At 45.8% G+C, this 20,009-nt stretch overlaps 1 protein-coding gene across 1 annotated transcript in view; it reads right to left on the bottom strand.

The window, feature by feature from the left end:
* The window catches only part of ABHD2 (abhydrolase domain containing 2, acylglycerol lipase), a 29,788-nt gene extending 14,622 nt beyond the window's left edge, over positions 1–15,166 (bottom strand). The window contains exons 1-3 of the mRNA XM_056865864.1: positions 15,105–15,166; positions 12,407–12,608; positions 1,707–1,882 (exon numbers count right to left, since the gene is read on the bottom strand). Of these exons, the coding sequence (XP_056721842.1) occupies positions 1,707–1,882; positions 12,407–12,608; positions 15,105–15,156 (430 nt within the window). The 5' untranslated portion in view covers positions 15,157–15,166. The remainder of the gene's footprint in view (positions 1–1,706; positions 1,883–12,406; positions 12,609–15,104) is intronic.
* Positions 15,167–20,009: the final 4,843 nt, after the last annotated feature.

Raw genomic sequence — 20,009 nt, 5'->3', positions numbered from 1 at the left:
AAGACCAGGTGCTATCATCCTATTCCACCCCCAACTTGTTGCTTATAAACAAGGGAACTCAGTTCCAACTGCATCAGCTCCCTCCCTTCTGTTTCTGTCAAAAGTTTAACAAGATTGACTAAAATACTTACAAGATACATAAAGCTGCTGTCGATAAATAATGCAGCGATGCCAAAAAAAGGCACAGGGACTGACCTTCTATGCCCATTCCCTAACTACAAATCAAGGCCCATTTTACCAGCTAGCTATTTAAAAAAAAATAATGTACAGGATTTGTAAACAGCACCAGCATCAAACTCGTACAGAGAAAGAAAGAGGGGAGTGGACATGTTCATGGAGGAGAGGGGTATTCATGCCTACTAGTACAAATGGATACTAGTATCCAATTTTACTGGACTGTGGTTATTGAAGAGTGGCTATGCACAAGGTCCCACCCAGGAATTTGAGAGGTTATCTCAACAACCGACCTAGTAAAAATGTTAAATTGTGGCACGGTTCCACATAGTTAAAATTGTGGCACTCCCTGCCCCAGGATGTGGTGATGGCTGCCAGCTTGGAAAGTTTTAAGAAGGGAGTGGACATGTTCATGGAGGAGAGGGCTATCCATGGCAACCAGTCAAAATGGATACTAGTCATGATGCATACCTATTATCTCCATGATCAGAGGAATATGCCTATTACCGTATTTTTCGCTCCATAAGGCACACTTTTTTCCTCCTCAAAAGTGAGGGGAAATGTCTGTGTGTCTTATGGAGCAAATGTGTGTGAATCTGGCCCCGGGGAGAAGGGCAAAGCTGCCTAGGCAGCGCAGAGCAGTGTAATCTCCCCCCTCCCACCGCGCTTCCCTGTCCGAGGCTCAGCTGTTGGGCAGGTCCCCCCAACAGCTGAGCCTCGGGACTGGGAAGCCCGGGGGGAGGCAGCGTAGAGCATCCCAGGCAGCACAGAGCACTTTCAAGACCCCCCCCTGCCCGGCTTCTAGGAACTCCCTGGCAGCGTGGAGTTTAAAGACCGCACCCCCCGCCGGGCTTCCAGGGAGTCTCTAGAAGCCGGGCGGGGGGGGGGGGGTGGTCTTGAAAGTGCTCTGCACTGCCTGTGATGGCAGCGTGGAGAACTTTCAAGCCCCCTGCCCGGCTTCCAGGGACTCTGCTTTAAAGCCTCCTCTAAAAACTTGTTTTCCTCCTCTAAAAACTAGGTGCGTCTTATGGTCAGGTGCGTCTTATGGAGCGAAAAATACGGTATATTATGTGTGGAACACAGGCAGGATAAAGGTGCTGCAGTCTTGTTTGTGGGCTTCGTAGAGGCACCTGGTTTGTGGGCTTCCTAGAGGCACTGTGTGAACAGACTGCTGGACTTGATGGGCCTTGGTCTGATCCAGCATGGCTTATCTTATGTTCTTATGAGCAGGCCTATTCTATTAGGTGCTGTTGAACACAGGCAGGTTAATGCTGCCGCAGTTGTCTTGCTTGTGGGCTTCCTAGAGGCACCTGGTTGGCCACTGTGTGAACAGACTGCTGGACTTGATGGGCCTTGGTCTGATCCAGCATGGCCTTTCTTATGCTGTTAAAGTGGAACACAGAACATTTGGCCTAGAATTCGGAAATGTGGCTCTCTCTGTGGTGCTCCGAACTAGTGGCACCGCTTCCCCCTCCCAGCATCTCAAGTCCCCATCAGACAAGACTGCGGACTGACACGGCTTTCGGTCTAACCTCCAATGCAGTGTTCAGCCAGAGGTTCAAAGAGGTCAAAGGTGGCCGTTGCCCCATCCGGCATTGTGAGGTACTTGCGAAGCCCGTACGGATGCGGCGAGCTGACTCTCCCCATCTTCCCATAAAGGGCCGTTTGGATGTGCCCGCTCTTCCCCCAGATCAGAGGTGGAATGTACCTAAAAAAGGAGAAAACAAATCCATATGTTGAGGGGGAAAAAACCACAAGATCCACATCAGTGTATCTTTGAAACTTGTAATTTTAAAATGATTTATGAACCCTGAGATTTTAAAGTTATATTGTCTATAATATTTTATCATTCTACAGTGTTGTAAATTTTTGTTTTTTTTAACTTATGTATGTTGCTCTCAAGATCTCTCGTCAGATAAGCCTAAATTAAAAGGAAAGGAAAGGAAAGAAGAGCACAGGAAACCACAGAGAACTGCTCACTGGCCCAACCTGACCAACCTGTTCTAATTTATTTATTTATTCTGTCCGAATTTATTTCTAACGAGAAAGAAGAAGCCGCCACACCCTACAACAAGGGCCACAGACGAGGCTTCATGGCAACTGTAAAAAGGGCCTGGGGTACCACCCTTTTCAAGGACGCTGAATCATATCCAACATCAGATAAACTGGATCTGACATCGGGTATGATAGAGTGACCTTTGAAACTACTCTACCTCTCAGAGCACTTATGAAAGCATTTCCTTTTGAGGAAGGAAAAAGAACGCATGCACCTTGCTTATCAGGAAAACGGCAGGGCTCCGCGCCAAAGAAAATGGTCTTTTGTCTCTGATCTATGGTTCCTAGTGAATAGAAAAGGAAAGTAGGGGGAAGGGGGTGAGGAAGGGAAAAGAGAGGGGAGGAAGCTGATGGTTTTGTTTATTAAGTAGCTCCAGAACGGCTGGCGGGAATGAACTGGCCAGATGCACCACCATGAACTGACAGGAGGTGCCTCCTTCCGGCCAAGAATGAAGCCCCGCGCAGGCTTCAAAGAAACACACCGACCCTTATCGCCGATATGGAGGCGGTTGGAATCATCTTAAGAAGGGAAGCAGTCCCGCAGATACAGCTCGGCACGCCTTCCTGTTGCAAACTGCAGCATGTATTTCTTGTTGCACACAGAGAGACAGGGACTAGGACACTGGGAAAACTCACAGAAACCCAAATACTCAGGCCACATCGAATTATATTCTATATGAGGACAATTTTGAAAAGAAGAGGAGTTGGTTTTTATATGCCGACTTACTCTACCACTTAAGGGAGACTCAAACCGCCTTCCCTTCCCCTCCCCACAACAGATACCTTGTGAGATAGGTGGGTCTGCGAGAGCTGTGACTAGCCCAAGATCACCCAGTTGGCTTTGTGTGTAAGAGTGGGGAAACAAATCCAGTTCATCAGATTAGCCACCACCACTCATGGGGAGGAGCGGGGAATCAAACCTGGTTCTCCAGATCAGAGTCCACCAAACCACCGCTCTTAACCACGCAAGATATTCACCTGGACTGTTTTAAGTGGCTCCTATACACCAATTCTGAAGTTGGCATTTGACCAGCAGTAAGGTTATCGGGCCGGTTCACAGGGAATTAACACTAATTACAAAGTGGGTTGGGATAGGTGGTCTCGAATGCGCTCAAATCCAGCCTGTCTAAATGCATACGAAGGCCCTTTGGCTACACAGCAAATGCAAATGACCTGATTACCGAGGCACAGACAGGCGTGGGTGCGTCTGTCTATGACGCTTCCTCATCAAATAATAAAAGGGCAGAACCACTCTACAGAGTACGGCATCGGCACCTACTTGAGGGCGAGGCACATCTGTGTATATAAAGGACTCAGCTCCTGCAAAGCAAGAACACAAGGGGCTCTGCCGATACCGACTCCATGGATCGACACAAAGGTCAACTACCCTCTTCTCAGAGAGGCTGTGACCACACAAGCTGGGCCAAATAACAGTCAAAAAATAAAGGGAAAGAACTGCTGACCATGTAAGTTAGGAAAAATAACAGCAATTCTGGCTATTACCCCATAGTGCCAAGAAATGTATTCACATTCGAGAATCACATATCGTTGTATAAATCAATGACAAAAATTGCATACATAAACATGCACACAAACAGTTGAAACCAATTCCAAACTGCACAGAATTCCAGCATGTCAAGACCTGGAAATTGGCTGTGTTCTTATCTGACTCTAATTGTCAGTGAACCACTTGTGTTCAATATGTGGCTAATATCACAATTGAGTACAATTTCCCAAGTCCATCTTAATTCCTTCTTTTCTTTAAAGGGTTCTGGTATCCACCTGTTTCGATATAATTTCTTCCTTGGAACCACTGATGGACTGTATATGGAAGCTGACCTCAATTGTGCTGGTTCCTCCCACCGTGAACTCCTATGTTCCCATTCAAATAATAAGCCAGCCATGGATCAGATAGGCAATTCTAACCAGCTCGTTCGCAGACACATTAGCACAGCCCTCATAAACCTGTGCGGCGCTTAGCGCTGCCAGCAGAATTATTCATAGCAGGCTATCGGCGCAATCTAATTAGGCAGATCAATTTCGTAAACAGCTCGGCTGTTTTAATTTCCAGGACATGGTTAAGGGTAGTAGACCAGTGTTTTGAAGACACTGACAAAGAGCCTCTTTAAATAGGTACCCCGGTAGTTTAGCGTCGTTTGTAACAGTGTGGTGTAGTGGTTAAGTGGTGGTTTGGAGCGGTGGACTCTGATCTGGAGAACCGGGTTTGATTCTCCACTCCTCTCCATGAGTGGGGGACGCTAATCTGGCGAACTGGATTTGTTTCCCCACTCCTCTACATGAAGCCAGCTGGGTGACCTTGGCCCAGTCACGCTCTCTCACCCCACCTACCTCACAAGGGTGTCTGTTGTGGGGAGGGGAAGGGAAGGTGATTGTAAGCCGGTTTGATTCTGCCTTAAGTGGTAGAGAAAGTCGGCATATAAAAACCAACTCTTCTTCTTTTAATGCCAATGCTGTGCAAGTCATGTTGACTATATTCTAATGAAATGTGCAAACTGGACTCAGTCCTCTAGTTTTAATTTCTAAATAAAACTTGCAAGGGTGCGGCATTAATCCAATTGCGCTTTTGAACCAATGCTACTCTGAAGGAGGCTGGGGAGGCTATTAGTAAAGAAAGACACAAAAGGCTGGACTCAATACAAAGCCACAGTCTGCAGTTAAAAGAAAGGGAAAGTTTGTGGGTTGTATCTGGGGTTGTTAACCTCCAGGTGGTGGCTGGAGATCTCCCGCTATTTCAACTGATCACCAGGCGACAGAGATCAGTTCCCCTGGAGAAAATGGCTGCTTTGGAAGGTGGACTCCATGGCATTATACCCTGCTGAGGTTGCTTCCCTCCCCAAACCACACCTTCCTCAGGTTCCACCCCAAAAATCTTCAGGTATTTCCCAACCTGGAGCTGGCAACCCTAGTTGAATCCTACAACTCTGCTCTTCTGGAAGAGCCAGGTCCATCACAGGAAGTCTTCAGACTTTGTTGAGCACAGTAGTAGGATACTGACTGGTGTATCTACCTACTACCCTCAAAAAGAAGAAGAATTGGTTTTTATATGCCGACCTTCTCTACCACTTAAGGTAGAATCAAACTGGCTTACAATCACCTTCCCTTCCCCTCCCCACAACAGACACCCTGTGAGGTAGGTGGGGCTGAGAGAGTGTGACTAGCCCAAGGTCACCCAGCTGGCTTCATGTGGAGGAGAGGGGAAGCAAATCCAGTTCACCAGATTAGCCTCTGCCACTCAGGTGGGGGGCGGGGAATCAAACCCAGTTCTCCAGATCAGAGTCCACCCCTCCAAACCACCACTTTCTAACGCTACACCATGCTGGCTCTCGATTAGCCAATTTTACCTCAGAAACATACAATCTAGTGATTCAACCCACTGTTTACTTCCAGAAGGAAGGTTGAAGCCTTGCACAACTTGAATGTAGGAACTCTTTCTTCCAGTTCATCTCACAAGAGTTGCATCAATCTCTATACTTCCTTTATGAACCAAAACGTTTCCTACCACAGCAGGAAAAGGCCATGCAGCAAGTTCCTGCCTCATTCCTTTCCTCACACGAAGGTCCTGTTTACACTGAAGCGTGCCTCTTTCGAAACACGCACTGTGCTTGCAAGATATACAAAAGTAGTGTAAAGTAGTACTGAAAGGTGCATGCGAGAACATTGGTCAAACATAATGAACTATATTTTTTTATTCACAGGAAATGTTACCAGGGACTGGTTTCTCCTTAGTAAAATATTACTGCTGTACCTTGATAGAGGACTGATCAGGTATCTCAGAGCGTTTTCAAGCTGAGTCAGAAAAACTGATAACCCTTCTCCAGACTCCAGATCAAGGGCTGTGTCTACCTCTGTTCTGCAATCTTCGTATCCAAGAGCCTTTCGACGGCTGTTAGAAAGGCTGACATGCAAACTAATGATGCAGGCATTCAGAGCAGGCTGGATATACAGAAACTCACTGTTCCTCAAAAATTCAGCCCGGTTAGGGGGGAAAGCCTCAAAAGAAATGGTCCGTGCTTAGCAGGTGACTGCAGCATTTTAAGGGGATATTTGGGAAATGCTTCTCGTGTGGGGAATGTATGGTCATTGTGGGCCCCCACCTTGAGTAACTTTCTCATCTCTGATCACTGACCTCCGTAAATAAAAGTGCAGCCTCCATGTGTACCTCTATGGACCACAGCATCATGTTTTGCCAAATGGTGGCCGACTCTCAAGACCATTTACGAAGGACGACGCTACAGCTGGCCAGAGAATTTTAACTGCAGGAGTCGAAGCAAGCAGAACTAACAGCAGATAAGAATTCAAGGAAAGCCCTGCTGGATCAGACCAAGGCCCATCAAGTCCAGCAGTCTGTTCACGCAGTGGCCAACCAGGTGCCTCTAGGAAGCCCTCAAGCAAGACGACTGCAGCAGCATTGTCCTGCCTGTGCTCCACAGCACCTAATAAAATAGCCCTGCTCCTGATACTGGAGAGAATAGATATGCATCATGCCTAGCATTCATTTGAGTAGTAACCCTGGATACCCCTCTCCTCCATGAACATGTCCCTTCTTCAAGCCTTCCAGGTTGGCAGCCATCACCACATCCTGGGGCAGGGAGTTCCATAGCTTTAACTATGCGTTGTGTGAAGAAATACTTCCTTTTATCTGATCCTCTGAACTTCTAAGATTTGCAAGTAGTCTTTAGAGAGCTCTTTAATATCTTTTCATCCTACTCTAGGGTGGGTGGGGAGAGATAAGAATTACAGCAGCGTTTCATAGAATCCAGTAGCAAGTCATCTACGCACAGGAAAACAAGCCATCTATACCCTCGATCACATCAGCCTGAAAACTTACTCAAAAGTAAAAACCATGCTAGATGCGTCACTTAATGTAGCAGGTACAGTGCTCAGCTTAGCACTTAAATAGTGGAACTCCCTGCCCCAGGATGTGGTGATGGCTGCCAACTTGGAGGGCTTCAAGAGGGGAGTGGACATGTTCATGGTGGAGAGGGGCTATCCATGGCTACTAGTAAAAATGGATACTAGTCAGGATGCCTATCTATTCCCTCCAGGATCAGAGGAGCGTGCCTATTATATTAGGTGCTGTGGAACACAAGCAGGAGAATACTGCTACAGCCGTCTTGATTGTGGGATTCCTAAAGACACCTGGTTGGCCACTGTGTGAACAGACTGCTGGACTTGACGGGCCTTGGTCTGATCTAGCAGGGCCTTTCTTATGTTCTTAACAGAATATCCATGAAAGCAGTTTATTGGAGGAGAACATAACAATGGTGTGCTGTACCGGCTATGGCAAGGGAAGCAGAACTTCTCTCAGGTGTTGTCTGCTGCTCGGTTACAGAAACAAACCCACAAACAACAACAAAAATCGCACTGTGAGAAGAGTTTGCAAAATGATTCGGGGCAAGCAGAACCAACAAACTACATGCAAGTACTGGTCAGGTGGAAACTTGCAGGGAAATTTAATTTTGCCAGCTCGGTTCCCCTCGTGCCACTACTGCGTGCTCTCTTTTAGGAGCCTGACTGCTACCAGCTAGCTGGAAACATAGTGTGTGCTTTTCATACTATCTTAAGGGGGAAATCCCTTAAGCCCTAACAAGGCTCTTGAAATTCCAGCGGAGAGCACAGCAATTAACATTCCACGCATATTGCACTTAGATTAGCTGTGAACAAGGGTTTTCATTTAACTGTTCTCAGCTCGCTTCCAAGAAAGTGTAGAAAGGAAACTCAAATCTGGTTTAAAGGCTGTCCCGACCAAGGAATATGAGGTTCGACTGATTGAACAGCTGATACGTTTTAAATATTGATGCCGAAGTGGAGCTAGCAAATGCTAGCTGTAAACTGACTCTATTCTTGCAGCTTAGTCACAGAAGGAAAAAAATAGTAGTTTTTAGTTTTTGCGCAACATTTATTGCAAGCTACGAAAATATTTTCGGTTTCTAATACACTACCGATATTTTTCAGCCACGGCACTGAGTATTTTACAGAAGACTTCCCTGAGAAGTAGAAGGGGCCACGAAGCTTCCAAATTTATAAGGGGGGAAATATAATAATCCCAGCACACTTGCTTCTAGACTTGCCTTCTACACTGATAACAGCATGCTGTGAACTATCCTAGACAAAGAGTTCTGCTTTTATTAGTACAGATCACAAAATCTGAACATTGCATATATACTAACATCAGAAACTGTGGGTCAAACTGGACGCAGCAAGGGAAATCCATATCTGCATGTTCACATTTACTTCCAGAAAACAGAATGAGCAGGTGTGGGGAGATAAATGTTCCCCCCCTTATTTTGCTGCATCTCATAGAATCAGAGTTGGAAGGGACCCCCAGGGTCATTTAATCCAACCCCCCTGCACGCACACAATGCAGGAAATTCACAACTATCTCCCCCCACACACCCCGGTCATTTAATCCAACCCCCCCCCCGCATGCACACAATGCAGGAAATTCACAACTATCTCCCCCCCCACACACCCCTACTCCATGCCCAGAAGATGGCAAAAAAAAAAAAAAATCCTACAGGATCCTTGGCCAATCTGGCATGGAGAAAAATTGCTTCCTGGCCCCAAAGTGGCAATTGGCATTCCCCTGGGCATTTCCTTGTTTTAAGCATTTTCTCAGACTGGCTTACTTCCCATTCTGGAGCAGGGCTAAGAAAAAATGCTTGAAGGAAGAGAGCACAGCCAGTGAGGAGGCAGAGGTGGCTCTTCTCACCTGCATACTATGCTTTCTGAAAAATTACCCCTGCTTTACCTGCAAAAGGTGGAGACATTCACATGGAACCTCCCTGTTACATCAACGTTGGCCCAGAACTTATCATTATTGTAGGGACACTTTCACACAGACCAAATAATGCACTTTCAATCCACTTTCAGTGCACCTTAACGATAGTTTGCCAGTGGATTTTGCCAGTTCACACAGTAAATACCTTCAAAGTGCATTGAAAGTGCATTATTTGGTCTGTGTGAAAGTGCCCTAGGAAAAAGTATAAAACTTAGAGGCACACATGACACTGCCTTATACTGAATCAGACCCTTGATCCATCAAAGTCAGTATTGCCTACTCAGACCGGCAGCGGCTCTCCAGAGTCTCAGGCAGAAGACTTTCATATCACCTACTCGCCTAATCCCTTTAACTAGAGATGCCGGGGATTGAACCTAGGACCTTCTGCATGCCAAGCAGAGGCTCTACCACTGAGCCGCAGTCCCTCCCCGAAAATTGCTATTTGTTCACTTCAAGACATGGGAAGGAGCCATCGCATTAATTCTTTCTGTTCTCAGACAGACTGAGCTACTATGCAGATGCATGTATATGATCATAGTTAAACTGTGGAACTCCCTGCCCCAGGATCTGGTGATGGTTGCCAACTTGGAAGGCTTTAAGAGGGGAGTGGACACGTTCATGGAGGAGAGGGCTATTCATGGATACTAGTAAAAATGGATACTAGTCATGATGCACATCTATTCTCTCCGGGATCAGAGGAACATGGCTATTATCTTAGGTGCAGTGGAACACAGGCGGGATAATGCTGCTGCAGTCGTCTTGTTTGTGGGCTTCCGAGAGGCACCTGGTTGGCCACTGTGTGTACAGACTGCTGGACTTGATGGGCCTTGGTCTGATCCAGCATGGCCTTTCTTATGTTCTTATAAGTAATTAAGTCACCAGGGAAGAAACAAGGAAGTACAGAAGCTAGCGGCAAAGGCAACAAGCAACTCTGTAAATAGAAAATCCCTCCAGGATTGAAGCTCAAGGGACACATGTTATTTGGAAAAAAGGCAGCGGTGGTGGTGGGGGGGATACCACACAAACTGAGCAAATAAGAACCCTTCATCAAGTCAAAATGAGCTGCCTCGATGAGCAAAGATTGACTTATCCTTCCATTTTGCAGGAGGAAAATTGCTTTCTCCACGCAAATGTGTGACAGGTATTTGGTGGTACAGCAAATCTAGGAGCTTGGAGGCAGCTTTCATTCCGCAGCCCTCTCGGATTACTGCCTTTTGTCATTGCGCCCAGATTGTATTCCATCCAACAGGTTCTCACGTGGGAGAAGGGGGACAGATAATGTGTGGCAGAAACAAAACCCTCTAGGCAACACTGAAACTGCAGACCCGTTATTATCTAGCAACTTATTTCTGTTAAACAAACTAGGAGCTAATGACCAGACGCTGAAAACAGTAGGAAATGTTCAGGAAAACACTAGGGAAACTTTTCTAGGGGGCAGGGGCTAGGGTTGCCAAGCCCCTCATCGCAACCGGTGGGAGGTTTTTGGGGCGGAGCCTGAGGAGGGCAGGGTTTGGGGAGGGGAGGGACTTCAATGCCATAGAGACCAATTGCCAAAGTGGCCATTTTCCCCAGGTGAACTGATCTCTATCGGCTGGAGATCAGTTGTAATAGCAAGAGATCTCCTGCCACCACCTCGAGGTTGACAACCCTAGTAGGGGCTCAGGCTAACTATGGAGCATGGAGGTTTTTACGCTGGAGTAACTCCTAGTGTTTTTACAGCATTTCAGTCTAAGGGCCCTGGAGATTTTTGTGAAAAATGTTTAGCACAATGTTTCTGGATAGTGGGTTACAATCCCCTGACCTGTGTGGCCTTTCATCTGTGGGGGTCCTCCTACCCATAGACGCATCTTTTTTTGGAGATCACAAAGGTTGGTGCAGGAAGGGCAGGGCGAGATATGGTTCCACGAGCAGAAAGGCAGTAGAATACAACCCAGTGTAAATTGAGCAGTGCTAAAAACCTGCTATTAGGTACCCCAACATGAAGCGAATCGAAAGAAATTTCAGTTTACTGCCACTGTGAAATAATAGCATCACTTATGTAAGAGATTCGGGCACAGAAGTTAACAGTCCCAGTGATTTTATATACAAGCTCAAACAAATAATAATCAGTAGCTCTTACTCTTGCAATAGCTAGCTCATAACCAAATGTTAAACTTGTTTAGTGTTCTACAAACAAGAGATTAAAACAAAAACTCCTTTTGCTTCAGTCTATGTAAACAAATCGCTTCAACAAGGAACATATTCACCCACGGAGAGTCACGAGAAGTTCACACGAGAAGCCGAGCAGCACGAAGTGCGGATTGGTGAATTCAAGAAAATGCTGTTAAGAGGCATTTTAAAAAAATCTCTTTCTCAACTGCATGGCAGGTTCCATGCTGACTTTTGCCATGCAGGAAAGGCAAGTTTGTATTCTAGAGGCGACTGTGATTTTTAAATCTAGACTTGAGTTCAACTGGGGTTTAAACGAGACCTCTGAACACTGAAGAACATCCAGTGCTTCAAGAAGGGTGAATGAATTTAACAGAGAGCATGTCTCCTCTGCAATGGAGGACAGGCCTCCTATAACACCATTGTGGCAGTGGTTAAGGGTGGAGGACTCTAATTTGGAGAAAAATCTCTCTCTCTGATACTAGATTGGTCCTCCTAGATGTTGAGAATACCACATGTGGGAAAAATGATGAAGAAGAGTTGGTTTTTATATGCCGACTTTCTCTACCACTTAACGAAGAGTCAATCTGGGTCACAATCTCCTCCCCTTCCCCTCCCTACAACAGACGCCCTGTGAGGTAGGCGAGGCTGAGAGAGCTGTGACTAGCCCAAGGTCACCCAGCTGGCTTCATGTGTAGGAGTGGGGAAACAAATCCGGTTCACCAGATTAGCCTCCGCCACTCCTGTGGAGGAGTGGGGAATCGAACCCGGGTTCTCCGGATCAGAGTCCACCACTCCAAACCACCGCTCTTAACCACTACACCATGGTGGCTCTCCAGGGTAAGACAATCACCTTCATGCTCAGATTGTGAGCATGAGTCACCTTCATGCCCAGGTTGTCAGCTGCTGAAAGCATCTCACTGACTCCTGCTAGAAACAGCATGATAGATTAGATGACTCTTGGACTGATTAAGAGAGGAGTACAACTGGAGAATATAATTATTTTAATGTATGAGCTTCCACGCTCGTTCCTGCAGACCAAAAAGTCAAGTGTGAACACGCCCTTTCGTTCTTGCGTTTCCTACGGGGAGACTAGGTTGCTTTTCCATCCCGCTGGCTAAGAAGGAGCTCTTCACCTCCCACATTTTGGTTTCTCAAGACGGCCTCTTGCCTTACTTTACGTACAAACACATGAAAAACAGCTCCTTAGCTCAGTTCACAACTCACTCTTTGGTCAGAAGAGGACAGGACTTGATTAGGAAGCGCGACAAAGGAGTGTCTTGGAAAATAAGGTCCGGAGGGGCAGTCGGGCTCTTCAGGTTGAGGCAGCGAACGATGATGTAGAGAACCGCAGCGACGGCAGCCAACTTCACCCCGTCAAAGACTGCGGGCAGCTCAGGGGTTTCCATTATGGCGTTCATCTTGAAATCTGAGAAAGAAAAATCGTGTTCAGAAACCCCTTTCTGCATCCTTGCAACGGAGCACAACGGCCTTTTTGTGAACCACAGCATTGGTGGAAATGCTTTCACATACAACTGTGTGTGTGTCTCTCTCTCTCTCTCTGTGTGTGTGTGTCCCATGGCAAGTCACAGCTGACTTATGGTGACCCAGTAGGGTTTTCAAAGCAAGAAGCGTTTGGAGGTGGCTTGTCTCCGGCTGCCTCCGCATGGGCTGAGAGAGTTCGGAGAGAACCGTGACTGGCCCAAGGTCACCCGGCAGGCTTCATGTGGAGTGGGGGAATCGAACCCGGTTCTCCAGATCAGAGTCTGCTGCTCTTAACCACTATGCCACATTGGCTCCGTCACACACAAGCACCATATGTAAAACTCAGGTCAGGCTGATATAGAATGGACTACTCGGTTAAAACCAAGAATTATCACGTACATACTCAAGAAATCTCTGGATCCCACACTGGAGAACAAGCAAAAGCAGTTCTAAGGAAAGTGTCCTCAGTTGACATCACTTATCTTGGGTTTTACTGCTACACTGCCAATTAGAAGAGAGAGAGAGAGAGAGAGAGAGAGAGAGAGAGAGAGAGAGAGAGAGAGAGAGAGAGAGAGAGAGAGAGCTATTCTGCACTAAAAAGAACGGTGGGTTTTATTATGGCTCAAATGTTGCTTTCCAGTTGTAGCGGTGTTGTATGAAGCAATACATCTGAGAGAAAGAGGAACAATTATTGTGTCCATGTTACAGTGACTGCTTAAATGCAAGATTTGTAAAAAACACTTTGCTGTACCAGGGAAGAATGAAGCATACTATACATAGGGGGTTACCGCACTTGTATTCCCAGCAATGTATTAAGAGTTTGAAAACATTATAAAAAATACTGTTTGCACTTTGTTTGGCCCCTTTAGCTGTGAAGACGTCTTCCAACCATTTATAAGCCGTGGTATCCAAAAACCCTTTTAAAGCGATGTTTTTTACAACATTTTCAAACTCTTAATACATCGCTGGGAATACAAAGTGAGGTAACCCCCATATATACTTCACTATACAGCAGACAAAAGCGTCTCAGGAGAAAAAGCTTTATATTCAACAACCCTCCCTGGAGTAGCATTAGTCACGGGAAAGTCAGTGGTGTGGAAGAAGAGGAGTAAAGGAAATTTTGATCAGTGGCTACATATGAATTTGTTACTGCAGTTTCTCTCATTTTAAAACCACACAATTGCTGCAAAATTTACAAACTGCAACTCATGCATCAGTTGATATACAAGTGACATGAACATAAATAACCCAAGGAAGTAAATATGGGAGTAAAATTGTCTCACCGAGGTTTCAGATTAGCCTGCAAAACACACAGTAGGATATATAAAGGCTACTTCATACATTCTGCTCTCAGAATTACTCTTCGTACACACGTTATCCACTTTCTGTTGCAATTTTCGTTCTGCTGTGATCTTCAGGACAAGAGACAGACTGCAGTAACAGAGACTTTGATTTCATAGCTTTCGAATCAATCTTGGTCTCTGCATCAGAGGGAGATGCATTCCGACACAAAACCATTCCTCTCCTTGGAGGGCCTGGTGGCATTATGTACAATAGTCAAGGCAGCTCTCCACATTACCCGAGCAGTCCAGTCAACAATAAAATTTCAGGAATTTTACCAGACTAGATCATTGGGCTTCTGCTATGACTGCTACTGGCTTATTTTCTCCTCACCTTTAGAAGAAGAAGAGTTGGTTTTTATATGCCAACTTTCTCTACCACTTAAGGAAGAATCAAAGCGGCTTTCAGTCACCTTCCCCTCCCCACAACAGACAACCTGTGAGGTAGGTGGGCCTGAGAGGGCTCTAAGAGAGTTGTGACTAGCCCAAGGTCACCTAGCTGGCTTCACATATAGGAGTGAGGAATTTCCCAACCCAGAGCTGGCAACCCTATTTAACTGGCTTGTCTGATATATACATCCCATTCCTGAACTCAGAAGATTAAAGTCCTCAGGAGGCCAGGAAGGGACTGTGCCAGCATTGGGGCTCCCTGCGCCAGTGCCCAGGCTACTTACGCCACCGTGAGTGGTCTCAACGCTGGTGGGGAAGCTCAGATGCCAGTCTCTCCTGCCGTGGTAGTGCCGCCCAAGGACGCTGGTTGAGTCTTCCGCCGGTGTCCCACCGGTGTAGGCCTGCGCAGGTGTTCCGGGGGCATACCCGGGGTCGGAGCTGCCTGTAGGCAGCTCCCTGTCACCTTTTGGCCCTGGACACTGGTGCCAAGAATCACGGTGTTGCAACTTTATTTTGCAGGCGCAGCCTCGCTATTCTCTATGGGGCATTTTGCCCCATTTAATTTTTAAAAGCCGGAGAAAGCCTCGTCCACACCATCCCCAGACACCGAAAGCTCAGGAATGGGCTAACAGTGTAGGAAGCTGCCCTGAGGCCAACTTTGGTTGGGAAAGGGCAAGCAACAAATTGAATAAAATAAAAAGTAAACTCACCTGTGCCACTTATTCTTAAATACAGGTAATTCAGGAATCCACTAAGCAACATCTGCTATCCAAGTCAAAGTTAATCTATTAAAAAACAACAACCAAGTATCACTTTACTGTCAACAGCAATAATCGAACAAAGACAAAATGAAATATACATGTTCCTTAAAAATCCGTCTGCGATACAAAAGGCAACATTGTTTTGTCGAGAGATGTGAAGGCCCAGGAATAATTTTTTTCTCCCATTTTCCCCCAAGGATTTTTTCAAATTCGCCAATAAAAAAACTGGAAATTTTATGGAACGCTGAAAAAAACATCTCCAATGAAATGTTGGTATGAGTGAAAAGCTTATAAAATAAAGGTTTTACTCACTCATAATGTGTAATATGAAGATTTTAAGGTAAGACAACCTACAACATTAAAAAACGGTAATTTGTATTTATACCATAGACGTATATAAAATTTTCAAATTGCAACTACTCTTATCCACAATTAAATATGCTATAATGACAATACATTATTTAAAAGTTCAATTATTTCAAGGTTGTAACGTTTAACTAAGGAACCCTGTGGCGCAGAGTGGTAAGCTGCAGCACTGCAGTCCAAGCTCTGCTCACGACCGGAGTTCGATCTCAACGGAAGTCGGTTTCAGGTAGCCGGCTCAAGGTTGACTCAGCCTTCCATCCTTCCGAGGTCGGTAAAATGAGTACCCAGCTTAATGGGGGTAAAGGCACTGGCAAACCACCCCATAAACAAAGTCTGCCTAGTAAACATCAGGATGTGACGTCACCCCATGGGCCAGGAATGACCCGGTGCTTGCATAGGGGACCTTTACCTTTTTTAACGTTTAACTAGATACTCAAACATGTTGGTTCTGTCCAAAGAGAAACCTTTTTTATTACAAAATCTGCCCTTTCTATTTTCAGCTTTTTTTCTTTTCTGCCTCTCGGATGGCAAAAACTACAGTTAACACAAAGTACAAGGTAACATATGGGTAACGCAGTTCCTTGCTGACAGTACCTCTCTCTGCAGTTTGGTATATTAAGAATTTTACTTCTATAAAAACTAAGGCATTTACACCTTTAAATGTCATTAATATGTCAAACAATACCTTTTAAAATGCTAATTTTTAAATGCTGCATTTTATGTTAAAGCAGTATAGTTTTGATAAGAAAAATTATAGGATATAGTTTATTTTCTTCCAAAAGTTGTTTTTTTTCCTCATCCCTGCCCCCCATGTCCCCAAAATGTCCAGAAATTTCACATCTCTAGCTAGGCCTCATCATAGTTTTCTCCCAGCCCTCACTTTGCAAGACCTGAGCAAGGCTGTTAACAACAGGATGTTTTGGAGGGCATTGATTCATAGGGTCGCCATGAGTTGGAAGCACCTTGACGGCACTTAAAACACAGCTACGCCTGCTTCGTATAAACCCACAGAAGCTACTGGAAATGGTTGTTCCTTGGGGAGAACCATTTGCATGCAGCAGCTCGCTTAACACATGAATCTCCCACCCCCATGCAGCATGTGCCTACACCATTCCAAAACATTTTTGTTGGCACTTTCCAACACAGTGCAAAAAATTTGCACTGCAGTATATCTCCTGCATAGAAGATGAAAAAGAAGAAGAGTTGGTTTTTGTACTCTGATTTCCTCTACCTTTAAGGAGTCTCCAACCAGCTTACAACCACCTTCCCTTCCTCTCCCCACAACAAGCACCTTGTGAGGTAGATGGGGCTGAGAGAGTTCGGAGAGAACTGTGACTAGCCCAAGGTGACCTAGCAGGCTTCATGCGCAGGAGTGGGGAAACCAACCCTGGCTCTCCAGATTAGGGTCCTCTGCTCACGTGGACGAGCGGGGAATCAAACCCGGTTCTCCAGACCAGAGTCCGCCGCTCTTAACCACACCACACTGGCAGGTGATTCCCAGAGTCTGTCCCTTAAATCCACTAAAGAGCTGACAGAATCAGGAATATTGCTACCGTCACAGGTAGTCCATTATTATTATTGGACAAGATGGTTCTAAGAACACTTTCCTAGGAGTAAGCCCTGAGCAGGATTGCTCTTTCAGTCTGCCAGTGCCAAAAGCAAACTCATCATTTTACACTGTTCTTATTATCACTCCTACAGATCATAGGCACTAAGAGAATCCTTCTTCAAACAGGAATACTCGCACAGTTGAATAACAGTTGTCTTGACATTATCAACTGCATTGCTCTGTTAGATGACACTCAAGCCAAGAGCCAAAGTCCGCACGGAATACAACCAACTGTAGATGCACAGCCGCTGGCCATGGCATGCAAAACATCTGCTTGAAGGGGCTGTCTCTACAAGCCACAGGTGTGCATCACTGTAGAAGGGAGGGTCATGAAGTAAGAGAGGACTTTGCGCACATCGCATAAAAGCAGGGAAAGAGGGCAACAGGGTTGTGGAGCATCAAGGGTGTTTCGTCAACTGCCAAGGCAAGGCAGGAGGCTTCGATACCCTCTAGAACTGCTGAAGGGATATACGACTTATAGTAACCACCAGTTCTGGGACTAAGCTGGATGCCCTCGCAAAAAATCTGATCCAGAGGAAAGCCTAAACTAGGAAGAGCATGTGCCTAACCATGATCATGGCATTTATGGAAAGTTGGTACAGAAATAAGAGAAACAGAATTGAACAAGGATCTATAACTCACTTAGGGATCTGAAGATAGTAGAACCTTACTTCTCCCTGTGCCCTTTTTTTCTCCTATGTAAACCTCTATTCTGAACACACCCAGCAAGCTTTATGTCCAACACAGCTAACTTGGAACCAGCGTGGTGTAGGGGTTAAAAGGGGTAGACTCTAATCTGGTGAACCAGGTTGGTTTCCCCCACTCCCCCGGGTGAGCAGCGGATTCTGATCTGGTGAACTGGGTTGGTTTCCCCACTCCTCCACATGAGCAGCGGACTCTAATCTGGTGAACCAGGTTGGTTTCCCCCACTCCCCCGAGTGAGCAGTGAAATCTGATCTGGTGAACTGGGTCAGTTTCCCCACTCCTCCACATGAAGCCAGCTGGGTGTCCTTGGGCTGGTCACAGTTATTTCTGAACTCTCTCAGCCCCGCCTGCCTCACAAGGTGTCTGTTGTGGGGAGGGGAAGGGAAGATTGTAAAATGGTTTGATTCTCCTTAAAAGGCAGAGAAAGTCGGCATATAAAAACCAACTCTTCTTCACAGAAACAAATGGCACAGTATTAGTACATCTGACACAACGCTTTCAACAGGCATTGACGCAGCACTAAAAATAAACTGGATCCAACTTAACAGCCAAAGTCCACAAGTATCAAATGCATGCCTAGCATTCCTTGTGTTTACTGCCCAAACATGCAAACTGGCAGCAACAACCAGAGGGATCAGGGACACAACATTCAAAGAGGGTACTGTCTCTCCCAGAGAGAGGAGATTAAGGAATTTACCATTGCTAATTTTCATTTAGGTAGGAAAGAGCAAGAGTCTAGCAGCACTTTAAAGGCTAACAAGATTTCTGGCAGGGTATGAGCTTTCGTGAGCCACAGCTCACTTCTTCAGATACTTTCTTACCAAACGCAGAAGACTGAACATCATACCTAAGGGACTAAGAAGGTATCTGAAGAAGTGAGCTGTGGCTCACAAAAGCTCATAACCTGCCAGAAATCTTGTTAGCCTTTAAGGTGCTACTGGGCTCTTGTTCTTTTCTACTGGTAGTGACAGACTAACACAGCTACCCATCGTGATTTATTTTCATTTAGGTGCATGCCTAGCATTGTTCCGTGAGAATGAAGGATGGACTGCAGAGATCCCAGAGCAGCGTGAAAACAGGGCACAGCTTTTAAGTCAGAGCATCTGGATGGGCGAGGGAGATAAGAGGGCAAGAACCCAAGACTGTACTTCCCTTCCTGGCTGCCAGATAGAAATTGGGTGGCGAACAAGGAGAGGCTAAATACCTGTCAGCGATGAATGACTGTAATTACCCCATGAGCTGTAATAGCTCATGGGGTAATAGCTCATGTATTAGCCCTCACCATAAAAGTGGGTTGGGTACACAATGCCGCCGAGACTTCCTAGGAGATTTTTCTCTTGAGTTGCCCAGGTGCCCGCTCTAGCACCGAGTCCCCGCCCAAATAATACTGCCCTTGGGCTCTTTCCCTAGGAGCTGGTCAGAATTGACCACGGCACCTTAACTAAGCAGTCCCAGATAGAAAAAACCCTAGAGCCAGTTTGTAGTACAGGTTGAGTATCCCTTATCCGGACTGCTTGGGAGCAGAAGTGGCCCGGATTTCAGATCTTTCCATATTTTGGAATATTTTGGAATTTTTGCATATATATAAAATGAGATCTTTTGGGGATGGCATCCAAGTCTAAACACGAAATTCATTTATGTTTTATATATATATTTTATTGAATCACAGAATTGGAAGGGACCACCAGGGTCATCTAGTCCAACCCCCTGCACAATGCAGGAATTTCACAACTACCTCCCCCGCACACCCCCAGTGACCCATACTCTATGCCCAGAAGATGGCCAAGATGCCCTCCCTCTCATGATCTGCATTGCTGACATCTAGCCTCTGCATAAAAACCTCCAGGGAAGGAGAGCTTACCACTTCCCGAGGAAGCCTGTTCCACTGAGGAACCACTCTAAGTGTCAGAACATTCTGTTGGTTCTGGTCTGAAATTAAATCAAAAGAGTTTTCATCTAGAAATACTTTATATATAATTTATACACATAGCCTGAATGTAATTATGAACAATATTTTAAATAATCTCGTGTACATTGAACCATCAATGGCACTGCTGAGGGCCTGTGAATAATGCCTGCATGCCAGCTCAAAAGGTCCGGTTTTCAGGATCAGTCAGGATATCGGATGTCTGGAAAAGGGATACTCAGCCTGTACCAACCAAATCGTAACTGTG

Source organism: Euleptes europaea, chromosome 20, assembly GCF_029931775.1.
Source record: "Euleptes europaea isolate rEulEur1 chromosome 20, rEulEur1.hap1, whole genome shotgun sequence".
Taxonomy (NCBI): domain Eukaryota; kingdom Metazoa; phylum Chordata; class Lepidosauria; order Squamata; family Sphaerodactylidae; genus Euleptes; species Euleptes europaea.
This window is presented reverse-complemented; position numbering and strand designations above follow the sequence as displayed.